Here is a 14,400-nt window from a genome sequence, read left to right as displayed (position 1 = left end):
TGATTGTGGAGATGATGAGAATGCAAAACAATACTAGTGTGGATTACATATTCCACTCAGGGGTTTTAAGAGTGTATGTACCTCGGAAAATGTGTTTATTTTTTGCGAATTTTTTTTGCCATACGTGATTACTTGCAGATATGAATGTACATACATACGTACCTAAGTGGAAAATAAAGTTACCTCAAACAGTAAAGTACATATGTACATACATACGAACGTGGTTTTAAATGATTCCTTGGTAAATTCTAATTATAAAAACATGCGAAATTTATAACCTTGAGAAGGAAGAATACAATACAATATTTCACTCCGTCTAGAACACTCGGCATCAACAGAACTAAATAATAATAAAATAATTAAAATCTGTAAATATTTAATAATGGTTTCGTCACGTGTAATATTTTTTTCAATTATTACAACTATTTTATCCTATTTGTTGGCTGGCGTCATCTTTTTGGTGCCTGTTATATCTCTCAATTTCTATTCACTGGCAGAAATAAATTACACGTGTGATTGGAACACGAGGATGGAAGAAGTTTTAAAAACTACGGGTCCTGCTGTCCCTAACGCGATAAAAATTTGGGCGAATCAAACGGGATATTTTGACTCGAGAGAATTTTACAAAAATCAGACTTTGGAGTACAATGAGTTAATCAATTACTGGGATTCTTTACCTAAAATTGAGGTGGATGGCGTTCCCGACTTAATATTTGTGGTGAAGATGCCCTGCGTTAGGAACGAGTCGTTAGTGCGATTTTACTCGGAAACCGTGCTGAAGTTTCCCACGTTAAGGAGATCCTTTGCTGACACGTTGCTAACTGGCGGGCATGTAAGTAAGGAGGGCGGGAATTTTAGACCAATAACGTATCCTGGATTCGATGACTCATCAGAATTGTCAAAATTAGCACATTTTTAATCATTTCTCGGCGGTGGGAGTTTATTTTTAATTTCTAGAAAACAAATTTGTCGTCAGTAAATTGTTTAATAGAAAGCCGGTAATTTTTTTAAGCCAGTTTCGATTAGTTAAAATTTTTCTGAAGGCTTATTTAACCTTGAGATCTCCTACTTCAAAAAGTTTCAAAATCTGGAGTGTATATTCGTATAAAATTGGGAACAATTTGTCGTCGAGAATTTTAAAATAAATTCCCGGAGACGAGGATCGACAAAAACTGTGTTAATTTTGGTTATGATTCACTCAAGTACAACTTTAAATTTAAAAAGGATGGACATTTTGGAAAAGTAATATTTTATTTTCAGATTAGCTTATGGCCGACCCAGTTGCGGAATTTTTGCCTCTACTTGGCCCAGGCAGTATACCTAATTTCGTCCCTGGCAGGATTTATCTGCCTGTGTGTCACGTGTGGGATGGATGTAGAATTATATTGCTTCTTACATTTTATCGGATTGGAGATGTTGCTAATTTCTGGGGAAATTATTCAAGAGATGAGTATTAAGCAGGATGTTTGCTCCGATGTGATTTATTTTGATAGGAATTATTTACAATATTGTCCCGCTGTAGGTAAGGTCAAATTACGTGGGAGTGAATCATACTCTTAAAAATAATGTTATACCCTTTCGAAAAGTAAATATAGTCTGGATTCAAAATTTAGTAAACTATACTTAATTCAGAGTAATGTGGACTTCATGAAGAGTAAAGTTTACTCTGGATTTTGTTTAGTTAGCGTAATTTAAAATCCAGACTGCATTTAATTTTCAAGCAGGGTAACATCATTTTTAAGAGGGTATTTTGTACTTATTAAATTGGAGATTTCCTTATTTATACAGATGCATTTTACAAATTTGTGCCAACATCGCAAGTCTTGCTCTTATCAGTTTTAATTTTTAGGAGGTTAAAAAATTGAAATTATTAGTTAGAAATAACTTAATTCACGACTTAAATACATATGTATTTCGTGCACAATGTGTTTCAAATTTTTGCAGGAAACTTATTCTGGAAAGTGAGAAACTTCAAGTAGCTTTGTATTTGACTATTTGCATCATTTTGCCGGCCGGATATTTCAGTTTGAGCTATTTTTTGCCAACAGATTTGAGGTAATGGTGGAAATATTAAAAGCTATTTTTTTAGGAAACTGCACAATTACTGAAATAGATTTTTTTCTACTTAGGAGTTACCAGTGTCAAGCAGGTCTCGATGGGTATCCCCCAATTGGTGATGCGTGGATGTCAATTTTGCATAAAAATGCGGCTTTACTGGTATCAATCGGGGTTACTTTGTTGACCACGTTTTTCACCTATTTCGGTTCCAAAATTGGTATTGCAAAAGGGTAAAATATTACATTTTTAGAAAGATGAGATTATACACTCTTAAAAACAATGTTGCCCTTTGGAAAAGTAAATGTACTCTGAATTCTAACTATACAAAATTCAAAGATAACGGGTAAATCTTATTATGGATTTTGTACCCGAGCTGCACCCTCAGCGTTTATCAAGTACCGAGAGAAAGGTACTTCAGTAGTGAAGAAATGCAACGCAGAATGTTGCTGATTCAATGATGATCAAAGGTGCTGTTTAGGTAACGAAATTTAGATTTTTTTCGTTGGCGTTGATTAGCCACCGAAAATAAGTACCAAACTAGTACGCATTAGAAATCAACGGGTTGGTACTCACCAGTAATTATATTTAGGCATTGCAAAAAAGTTGACGATAATCATTTTTCGTTGCATATATTTTTGTATTTATTTAATTGATTTCAAAATTAATTCAAACATTAGTACAATAATAAGAATAAGTATTATAATAATTACGAACTATTAATGTCTCGAACGATGTGATTCATATGAATTGCATAAAGGTATACACAAAAACTTCTTTCGAGAGGGCAGAAGAATACATTTCTTTGCTATTACTAAAGGATTGAGTTTTTGTAACACACCTAATTTACTGACATATTTAATGCCAATTTGCTCGGACTCAAAAGGATACGATTTTGGTTGTAAATTATTCTTGAAATATCTACACATCAACTCACTATTATACTTTTCAATTATGCATACTCTACCTTGAACGGTGGAATAGCAATTGTCTCCCAATTTTGGAGAAAGATTAAGAGGGCAATTTACAAAACTACTAGAGGAAGGAATTTCCAAATCATTCATTTCAGAAAGACGGTGTACAACTTGGCTAAGAGGGTCATTTTTTGATCTTAACATTTTTTTAATGGTTTGCATAAAATTTTCGAATGGAAAAGCGCTAAAACCATCTAATGGGCCATGAATTCTCACCTCATCTGCCAAATGGGTTAGTAAATGTACGTTAAAAACTAACATTTCTTTGTAATATAACCTGGTCAATTTCATAACAAATTCATTTAGCAAATCTCTGGCAAAATTTATCCAATCCGCCTGATTTGCTAAAGGAGAAGTTAATATATAAATAGCTGAATGTAACAATAAAAAATGATGATATTTATCGGTTGCCAAACTTCCCTTCAAACAAACGGGGCCGAAATAAAGCAAAAAATTACGAAATTCTGTTGCCTTCCAATGCTTTATTTCTGACAAGCTCCTTGGTTTGCGAGAAAAATGCTTGGGTGTTCGATTGCGAAACTGTAAAAGCTTCTTAGAAATTATGCTTAAATGCTTCTGAGATAATCTCTGGGGTATTGGACCACTGGTCCAAACAAGAATTAATTTTTTTGTTACACCTAGACAACACAAATGCATGTAGTCAATTGGAATTTGGCTAATCATGCCTATATTTGCCCTTTCCAATGGAGATATTAAATTTGCATCATGGTGCATGTAATAATCTCTTTGCAAAACTTAAATCTGTAAAAAGTGGATGAGAATGTCCAAAGGGATAGATAACTCTACCGGAAAATTCACCTTTGCAATAACACCTCTCACATCCATAATAAGCATTATGGGCTTTTACCCTTTTTAAAAAACTTCTTGCTGGAGCATCAGCGATTATATATTTTAAAACAAACCGAATTGTTTTATTATTTATGACAATTCCTTTGGTGGAGAGATGCAATAATTCTTCCACCAAAGGGTTCAAAAAACTCTCAAGCGATTGTGGCTTTTGATATCCACAGAATAAGCTCACAATAAAAATTTTGTTGAAAAAAATAGCATCTTGTACTTTGCAAATGATTGGCCAAAACTGCAAGTTTGAACTTTTGCTTATTGGCAATCCATCTATGCCCAAACTTACAGAAATAAGTTTAATATCTTGATCTTTAGTTTTTAAAATTCTAATAAGACCATCTTGTAACCCAAAATGATAAAAAGTACCACCTTCAACATTTTCGATAGTAATATTTCGCTGAGTATTCATTAAGGTTCGTGGGTCTATTGGAAAATGAGCAAATGGAAACCACTCGCGACAAACTTGAAGTAAATCTCTCATAGCACTATGTGTAATATTGTGGGTAACTGCCCAGTTTCGAAGCATTGCTAGTTTATCAAGTTGAGTTATTTGCGTATTACCATTTTGCAATTCATATTCCTCACAATCACTGCTGCTGCTACTATTACTACAATTAGGACTATCTATACTTACACAGCGTTCGTCGACTACATTATTAATTAAATTACCACCTAATTCATTGCTGTGAGTCTCGTCGGTGAGAAGAATTGATTCTGAATTTGTTGGCACATCCCTAATTCGGGCCAACACTTCGATTAATTTCCTCTTGACTCGTCGCGACTTGGTTGACCTTTGGCTTTCCATGTTTTGAGCGATTTACTTTCCCTTCTTCACCTCGATTGATCGAGTCCCGCAACCACTTGGCAATTTGCGAATTGAGCTTCTTATCTCCTAGTTGAGATTTTAAATTAGAAGTGGGCGGAGCATCTTCAAAATATTTCTGCACGGACTCTAAATTATTTTTTAAATAACTAAATTTTGATTCATAATATTTCAAATATATAAATTCACTGTATAGTATATTTATCTACCTCGCACAAGTCGACAACAAAAAGTTTCTTTAAAAGGAATTTTTCCGAAATCGTCTGTGAAGCGAACTTGCAAAGCAAGTTGGTGATGAATCATAAATGCTAATTTGCCATTCAGGGTCTTGGTAACATCGACATCTCCAGACCGTGACAAAAATCTTATCTATAAATACCAAGAATTTTTTTGAACAGTATTGTGATAAATAAATTAATATTGGTTAGATCTATTCACACCTGTTGCCTAAATATATCAGGATTTCTTAATTGTTCTTCAGCTTGCTTTAATGCCTCCGGATTAAGCAAGGGCCACAACGTCCAGATTTCTGCGTCGTTATTTGCTCCAGTCGCTGTAGAATTAATACTTTTTAAAACCAGGCTTTTTACTTCTCTCATTTCCTCCTGTAAAACAAGTTGGCCATGAAGTGAAGCAGCTTGAAATGCTGTAATCACAAAAATAACAAGTTTGAAAATAAAATTCACATAATTAGTCTGATGAAATTAATTACTTCTTTCATCTCTAAATTCGTTGATGAGAGTCGAGATCCGTTGGTCTTCAAATGCAATGGTAGGCGAGATTAAGTTAGAAATGTCAACAACATGATTGTCCTGTTCTAAAAAATATTCAAATCATACATATTTATTATTATAAGTTATATTTAAAACATTTTAGCTGCATTACCTTCCTCCAGTGAAGTTGGGCTTATGCCACGTTCTTCTTCGTTTGGACTGCAATCCAGGTACGATGCCTTCAAAAGTTTCTTTGCCTTGTCATTTGCCTTGGTGAAATCATCTAAAAAGTTTTCAAAATATATTTAAAAGGCATATATTAATATTTTTGATTATTTGTATGTTACCGTAAAATTTTTTGACCTCGACACTCCAAACTGGCCACTTTGGGTCCGGCGTTGACGTTGGATCCTTTTGGATTTTTTTAAATCCTGAAGGTGAATTTACAGGAAATGGGCAAGTTAAATAATCTTCAGAAAGAGTAAGAATTAAATGATTCGACATGCAGATCCGCCGACTATTTCAAAAGTACAAATACTTAATTGGATTATGTTCCCCACATGAAACGAATTAAAACTTAGCATTTTTTCGGGCGCCAAAATTTCCTTTGGGGGGGTTATGAGAATAATGGGAGATAAATGTGGTGCACATAGGGCACAGCATATCTATGAAATGGGTTGATGAAATTTCAAAAACAAAATTTTGTTACACTCTCTGGATCAGTACCCCGATAGGTTTTTCGAACTGAGGTGGAATTCCGACTTTGAGGGGTTTTTCACAGCGACGCAAAATTGACTCAGAAATTAATTTTTCGCTATAACGAAAAAGTATGACGAAATGTTCATACATTAGCTTTTCACCAATTTTTACTACATTGCAAATTATTAGTAGTAGAATAAAGGTTAAATTACCCAGAAAGTCGAAATCGACCTGCGTGACCTTTTTCGGGGATTGAAAGGTCACAATGTCAAAGGTCACATAGCCACATAAATGGGGTATCGTTGGAAAGGTATTGGCGAGAGGATTCAGAATATGTATACTTTGTGGGGTCTGAAACCACTCCCTGCAAACATAGAGCCAAAAGAATATTTTTGAGTTTTTCCCATGCATGCTTCCGTGTTAGCTCCCAATCCACTGCTGTGTTAAATTCTGGACAACTGCCGATTTTCGTTCTTTGGCCTCTAGACTTGCAGGGAGTGGTTTCAGACCCCACAAAGTATACATATTCTGAATCCTCTCGCCAATACCTTTCCAACGATACCCCATTTATGTGGCTATGTGACCTTTGACATTGTGACCTTTCGATCCCCGAAAAAGGTCACGCATGTCGATTTCGACTTTCTTTGTAATTTAACCTTTATTCTACTACTAATAATTTGCAACGTAGTAAAAATTGGTGAAAAGCTAATGTATGAACATTTCGTCATACTTTTTCGTTATAGCGAAAAATTAATTTCTGAGTCAATTTTGCGTCGCTGTGAAAAGCCCCTCAAAGTCGGAATTCCACCTCAGTTCGAAAAACCTATGGGGGTACTGATCCATAGAGTGTAAAAAAATTTTGTTTTTGAAATTTCATCAACCCATTTCATAGATATGCTGTGCCCTATGTGCACCACATTTATCTCCCATTATTCTCATAACCCCCCAAAGGAAATTTTGGCGCCCGAAAAAATTGCTAAGTTTTAATTCGTTTCATGTGGGGAACATAATCCAATAGAGTATTTGTACTTTTGAAATAGTCGGCGGATCTGCTTGTCGAATCATTTAATTCTTACTCGAAAGCCATTTGCTTGGGGCTACGTCGACCGTATGGTCACTCGGAAATTCTACTACTGCAAACTGTTTGGGTGGCTGCGACATTACAATTTTAATAATTATTTTTAATAAGAAGATTACTGGCCATGCAAGAAATGAGAAATAAAGAAATATATTTTGCTTTTGGCGGTTTGCCGAGCTTACAGACATATCATTGACTACTCAGCACCATACTAGTGGAGCAGATCAATGCCTGCATAGAGCTATTTTTTAGCTGATGAGCAGGTACCTTATTCGTAACGAGAGAACGGCACCATTTAATTGGTTACAAAGTGGTACCCATGAGGTGAGTTGAAATCAACGGCGAGATATTACCATTATAATGGTATTGTATCTTTACTGAATTTGAGTAGTTATTCGTCGCATTCAAAAAATGGTACCATGCAAGCGTTGAGACAGTGGGCTAATTTGAGTTACCCAGAAATCGGTGTTTGACCAATGCTCACTTAATATCTATAAAGAGTCAACTTTTAATAATTGCCAAATCAACGGCTTTCGTCGTCGATTTCGTTGGCAAATCAACGCCTTTGTCAGCTCGGGTATAGTTTAGAAATCAGAGTGCATTTACTTTTCAAAAAGGCAGCATGATTTTAAGGACTGTGTGTTTTTCAAAATTTTGAAAAAATGAGTTTATGCGAAAGAGACGAATTATTTTTTTAGAGTGTCTCGTTGGTCGCTCGAATTTAAACTTCTGCTCCTCGTCTATGGAATTTTCGCGTGGCTGCAAATCCTCGAGATTTTACTCTACCTGGTTACCGATAAGTACAGTGCGATCGTAATTTGCAGGATATGCAATTTTAAAAGTATTTTCATTTTAATCCTTCTCGTGAGGGATGAGCGGACGAAGTATGGCGCTTCAGAGGCGATTAAACGCTATAAGGAACGATTAGTGGAATTGACGGGTAAATTAATTGGTGATTAAAATTAATTAACTAATAATTTCGTCTTTAGCTCGATCCAACGCTATACATAAATGCATGAAAAGGATGCCTGCTTCGAGCTGCGCTTAGGGAACGTCCATATGTTACGTCATCACCTTAGTGGGTGGGTGGTTTAGGCCTTCACATCTTTCCCATGTTAAAATTCCCTATCCCTTAACGTATTTATAGTTTGAGTGGGTGGGTGCTAAAACTGATCATGCATTTTTTCGATTGCATAATATATGGATGACCCCTAAACCCTAATCTGAGGACTAGAAAACTGGGCTTAAATCATTACCGACCTGTCGAGTACATATAAGTATTTATGACTCTACCGGTAATGACGAGCATTACGGTTTAGTAATGAAAAATTTACCACTCAGAAACAACCTACTACCAATCCGGTAGGAAGTTATTGCCAAAACAAATCAATGCCACCAAATTTTAACAGTGTGCACTGATAGGGTTCTTTATACTTGTTTTAATTCGTGATTTAAATTATTTTTTATTTAAATATTTTAAGGTGAATTCAAGACCAGGGTGTCTTCTAAAGGATCCACCTTCTCGGTGTATATGAAGATTAGCTGGAATATTTTGAAAATTATGTTCGCAATCCTTTTCAGGTGGATGGGCAGGTGGGGTGCAAATAATGAAGAGTTGCAAACCGGACAATAAATATTTCTCCGTAAACACATAAGATATCAAATATTTCTGTACGTAGTTTCCAAATATGTACATAATAGGATTTATTTTCATACGTAAATCTTGATATAGTTTGTTATCGATTTACACACCTTACTTTGCTATAAAGATTGTTACATAGATATCTTTAAAACTTGGTAAAATTTAGAATCTCGATATACTTGGTTATTTATTTACTTTACGAGATTTACTTTATACTTTATAGGAGGACTGTTAGATATCTTAAAAATTTGGAAAATGTAGTAAAATTTAGAATTAAATATTATGCATTTAACTGGCTGATTTTACGAATGATGATTAATCTGTGCTAAGCACTATTGATACGTTGCACGAAATTTGCGGTCAAGCTGAGACCGAGATTCTTAAGTTAAGTTGATAGAAGGTTGTCTGAAATTGTTGATCCGACTCAACTCTTTCGCTTTGTTGGTAAACCACTCGATAGTTTTTGAATAATCTTCTTCATGAAAAAAGCGGATCGAATAATTTTGAAATTCTAAAAAAAAATATTGGATCGAATATTTTGTTTAATCCAAAAACGGATCGAAAAATGTTGATCCGATCCGATGGACCCGAGGAGTACTTACCTTCTTAGAATATGTATATATTTGACCTTGTGCATAATTAATTAGACAAATTATTACATAAGTAGGTATATTTAGCATATTTACGTACATTTCTACGTTTGGATTGCAGAGAATTTAATACAGTGGAGAAAACGCGAATGGCTGATTGGACAAATATTTACATAAAATATGTACAAATATGCTAATTTGTTCCCATGATGTATTTATGACCTCATCCAGTAAAGCCACATGAATGTGGTGCTAATTCCAAGCTAAATAAACCATAATTTAAACACACGTTCTTAAAATACCTTCTAAATAAAAATGTGCAAAATTTAGTCAATTTAGCTGAGTAAGAAAAATTAAGCCACAATCATTATTCAACGGTTGGATACATTTTTGCACGACGTTGGATAAATTCCATCCGACTCATCCTCTTTTTTATACAATCTTGAGTAAATGTTTCTTAGAGTGTGCATATATTTTATATGCATAATTTATAACGTGACAATAGTTGTGCTAAGGTTGTTTCGTTCAGATTTTTTTGCAACATGTAAATTTACATATTTTCACATATCTACTAAATACACATACTTATGTAACTTTTAGTGCAAAACTCAGACCAGTACACAAAAAACAGCGACTTTGAAAATTTAGCATAAAAACGCTCCCTTTCCCGTTGCAGAATAGATGAGTTAAAGACCCTCCAATCTAAAGCTTGATTCCGGAGTGGGGCATTTTGTACTTTAAAAATTGCAAAAAGAATTCGCACTTTTTGCATACAGGCCCGACTTTTGCACTAAAACCTACCTATTTGTAGTTAGTATATTTGTGGAATTATGTATTGCAAAAAAATCTGTTACGAACAAACCTGGTACACCCATTGTGACAACGAATAGAGTTCAGTGTTTCACTCCTTCAGGATGACAAGGGATGAATTGTGCCAAAAATAATTACTAAAAATCTGCAATAATGGTGTCGCGACAAATAATATTATTTTCCGTTGTCACCATATTGTTATATTTTTTGGCCGGCGTGATATTTCTGGTGCCCGTGATATCTCTAAATTTCCATCAATTGGCAGAAATAAATTACACGTGTGACTGGAATGCAAAGGTGGAAGAAGAAATAAAAGCAAGTCCCGATGTTGGCACAGCTATAAAAATTTGGGCGAATAAAACGGGATATTTTGACTCAAAGAAATTTTCAAAAAATCAGACTTTGGACTACAACGAATTGATGAATTATTGGGATTCTTTACCAAAAATTGAGATTGATGGTGTTCCCGAGTTAATCTTTAGTTTAAAAGTGGACTGTTTTAGTAACGACTCAGTCGTACAATTTGTCTCGGAAACGATTCTAAAGTTTCCGACGATGCGGAGAATGTATATCGACATATTATTAACTAATGGATATGTAAGAAGGGGGGAATTTTAATTTAAAAAAATCATATAATGATGCATTACTTAATTTTTGAAGAGCTTCTGGCGGTTGAAATTGCAAAATTTCTGCTTCAACTTGACCCATTCGATTTACCTGCTTTGTTCACTGGCGGGGTTCGTCTGCCTGTGTGTCACGTGTGGTGGGATCGATACTGAATTATTTTGCCTCTTAAATTTCGTTGGATTGGAGATGCTGCTAATTTCGGGGGAAATTATTCAAGAAATAATTTATCAGGATGTTTTCCCTGAAGCGATGTATTTTGATAGGAATTATTTACAATATTGTCCTACTTTAGGTATAGTGAAATTAATTCGGTGCGAATCACACTCTTAAAAATGTTGTTACCTTTGCGAAAAGTAAATGTAGTTTGAACTTAAAATTAAGTAACTTATACTAAATCCAGAGTAATTATAACTTCATAAAGAGTAAAATTCAGATGTTTTTAGTTTAGTTGAATTTAAAATTAAGACTGAATTTATTTTATAAACAGATAACATTATTTCTAAGAGTGTATTTTTTGTGAATAGAAATTGTTGCTAAATGGATGATTTTCCTTTCTAAATAGATTCGTTTTACAAATTTGTCCCAACATCGCAAGCCTTACTCTTATCAGTTTTTATTTTTAAGAGGTTGAAAAATTGTTTTTTTTAAGAAATTTAACTTAATTCACGACTTGTTTATTTTGGGCACAATTTGTTTCTATTTTTGCAGGAAACGTATCGCGGAGAGTTCGAAATTGCAAGTATTTTTGTACTCTACTATTTGCATTATTTTGCCGGCAGGGTATTTCAGCTTGATCTATTTTTTACCAACAGATTTGAGGTAATAGTGAAAATAGTTAAACCTATTTTTTAGAAAATTGCGAAATTACTCAAATCGATTTTTCTTCTTATATTTAGGAGTTACCAGTGTCAAGCAGGTCTCGAAGGGTATTCCCTCGTTCGGGAAGCATGGGTGTCTCTCGTTCATAAAAATGGAGCTTTACTCGTGTCATTCGGGGTTACTTTAGTGTCAAGCTGTTTCGGCTCCAAAATTTTTCTTGAAAAAGGGTAAAATACTAAATTATCAAAAAATGACACTATGCACTCTTAAAATCAATGTTACTATTTGGAGAACAGTAAAGGGTTCGGAAAAAGTTTCTCCCCACTTACTCCTGCTGAAAAGGGAAAGCGCATTTCTCGAAACCGTGAGATGCAGTGACCTAGATTTTTTTCTCAAACATACCTTAGTATGTGGTCTTTCCATCACCCACGTCAACCATGTCTACAACTTTTTGCTCAAAGATAAGTTATCATTTTTCCAAAGTTGTTTTTGATATGAAATTGCCCTTCTCTTGAACTTTCATTGTTAGTTTCGCAGTTGTTCGTGATTATGGATACTTGAACATATCCTACTTAAGTATATGCCATTTGTTCTCCAAGACACCCATATCCGGATTTTTATCCAACTACACCCTCTTGCTCCAAACCGTTTTATCCTGCCCTTAACTTAGCTCAATGATCGTTTTTGTTGTGTGAGTTGCAGCAACATCCTGCTTGAAAACGACTGACTAACAGTTGGAAAAAATTCCTTGTTTCCCATGCTATCAAAGTGTTTAGGTAGCTTTTTCCTCATAAAATTCTTTGCATTGATATGTGCCATATTTGTGTAATATCCAGGGTTCTCACGCCACGCTCAAAGAAACACCCGCTACCATAACTTTCGATCTAAATTTTGAGACAAGCGTGGATGATACATCCGGTTTTTTCACGGTTTTATGTCTCATATCTTGTTGGTTCAATTTTGGATATAGCTGTACTGGTGATTCATTACTCCATAGAATAGGACAACCAAGTTCATCATCCTGTCTTTTTTTACCAAAATCTCCACTTTCTTGAAACATTTCTCCAAATTATAGATGGTTATCAATGTTCCTATGAGATGTTAATGTTTTGTGAGTTAGTTTATAAGCTATGTGACTCCAATTCGTCGATTTTGAAAATTTCGGCTTCGTAGTGTGGTAAATTCACGCGTTCATAATTTTTAAGCGTTTTGAGTCACTTATGTAACTCTTTAGAACAAACAAGTACTGAACTTCCGTTTTCTGATGAATCTTGAGCACAATTGTTATTTTCCTAGTAGGTGACATCTTCCTACGTAGATTGGACCGTTTTTTGTATATGACAAAATTTCTGCTGGTCCGTAGCCTAACAGTTTTCCAACCACATCATAATTCCTCCGAATTTTCCTAAATTTTTAATTGTTGCGTAACTAAGGTTTTTACCTGATATCTCGGACGATCACGATCGACCTTTCTTATTGGAGTACTCACGTTAAAATTTTCAAAACAGAATATTTACAGGTTCAGAAATTATAGCTGATTATTGCACCGCGCGGGTCATGAAAATTGACTGGGGAGAAACTTTTTCCGAACCCTTTAAGTGCATTCTGAATTCTAAATTAAGTAAACGATACCAAATCCAGAGCTAACGAGTAAAGTTTATTTTGCATAGTTTGCTTAATTCATAGATCATTTTTGTATTTAAAAAAATGCAAACATGATTTTTGCGAGTGTATATTTTTTTCCTGAATTTTCAAAAAATGACATTGTATGCATTTTTTAGAGCGTCTCGTTGGTCGCTCGAATTTAAACTTCTGCTCCTCGTGTATGGAATTTCTGCATGGCTACAAATCCTCGAGATTTTGCTTTACTTGGTTATCGATAAGAACAGCGCGATCGAAATTTGCAGGATATGCAATTTTAAAAGTATCCTCATTTTATTCCTTCTCGTGAGAGACGAACGGACAAAAGATGGCGCTTCAGAGGCGATGAAAGTCTATCAGGAACGATTAGTGGAATTGACGGGTAAATTAATTACGGATTAAAATTGATTAATTACTAATTTCGTATTTAGCTCGAACCAGCGCTTTAATCCATAAATAAATAAAAAGAATGCCTGCTTCGAGCTGTTAGGTTAGGGAACATCTATGTATTACGTCATCATTTTAGTGGTTCTAGAAATCTGGTATTAAATCATTACATATACTTATGACTCTGTCGGCGCTCGTTATAACGAGCATTACGGTTTAGTAATGTTGTCGTAATGAAAAATTTACCACTCGGAATCAAACTATTACCAATGGGTAGGAAGTTATTACAAAACTAAATCAATACGGAGTATATATGTATATGTATATATGCGACTCCACCAAATTATAACATAGTGCACTGATGGATTTCTTTATACTTGTTTTAATTTAGGATTTGAATTATTTTATATTTAAATATTTTAAGGTGAATTCAAGACCAGGGTGTCTTCTGAAGGATCCACCTTCTCGTTGTATGTGCAGATTTGCTGGAACATATTTAAATATTTAAATATTTTGAAAATTATGTTCGCCATCCTTTTCAGACGGATGGGCAGGTGGGGTGCAAGTAATGAGTTGCAGACCGGACAATGAATACATCTACCTATGTAGATATGTACATATTTACATAATAAGCATTTTTTTGAAAAAATTATAAATTAATAAATATTAACATACATA

The 14,400-nt window shown here is 34.5% G+C and overlaps 2 protein-coding genes across 4 annotated transcripts; both read left to right on the top strand.

The window, feature by feature from the left end:
• The first annotated feature begins 322 nt into the window (after window positions 1-322).
• Window positions 323-9,711, top strand: LOC118436809. 2 transcript variants are annotated; one of them, XR_004835714.1, is made up of 7 exons: window positions 323-832; window positions 1,261-1,522; window positions 1,789-1,852; window positions 1,945-2,055; window positions 2,130-2,288; window positions 7,905-8,288; window positions 8,688-8,795. XR_004835714.1 is itself a non-coding variant. In XM_035855427.1 (7 exons), exons 1-7 carry the CDS (start codon window positions 383-385, stop codon window positions 8,837-8,839), a joined length of 1,440 nt encoding a protein of 479 aa, XP_035711320.1. In that variant the 5' UTR covers window positions 323-382; the 3' UTR covers window positions 8,840-9,711. The 2 variants fall into 2 exon arrangements, 1 of the variants encoding a protein (XP_035711320.1); XM_035855427.1 differs by having other exon boundaries at window positions 7,905-8,146; window positions 8,688-9,711.
• A 145-nt stretch (window positions 9,712-9,856) lies between these two features.
• Window positions 9,857-14,400, top strand: LOC118436672. 2 transcript variants are annotated; one of them, XM_035855188.1, is made up of 8 exons: window positions 9,875-10,845; window positions 10,909-11,167; window positions 11,438-11,501; window positions 11,584-11,694; window positions 11,772-11,921; window positions 13,476-13,717; window positions 14,147-14,192; window positions 14,265-14,400. In XM_035855188.1, exons 1-8 carry the CDS (start codon window positions 10,402-10,404, stop codon window positions 14,311-14,313), a joined length of 1,365 nt encoding a protein of 454 aa, XP_035711081.1. In that variant the 5' UTR covers window positions 9,875-10,401; the 3' UTR covers window positions 14,314-14,400. The 2 variants fall into 2 exon arrangements, with proteins under 2 accessions (XP_035711082.1, XP_035711081.1); XM_035855189.1 differs by lacking the exons at window positions 13,476-13,717; window positions 14,147-14,192; window positions 14,265-14,400 and adding an exon at window positions 11,991-13,451 and having other exon boundaries at window positions 9,857-10,845.

The sequence above is a fragment of the Folsomia candida genome, unplaced genomic scaffold (genome assembly GCF_002217175.1).
Source record: "Folsomia candida strain VU population unplaced genomic scaffold, ASM221717v1 Fcan01_Sc010, whole genome shotgun sequence".
Classification (NCBI taxonomy): domain Eukaryota; kingdom Metazoa; phylum Arthropoda; class Collembola; order Entomobryomorpha; family Isotomidae; genus Folsomia; species Folsomia candida.
Note: the sequence above shows the minus strand (reverse complement) of the source record. Positions and strands in the feature narration are given on the sequence as shown.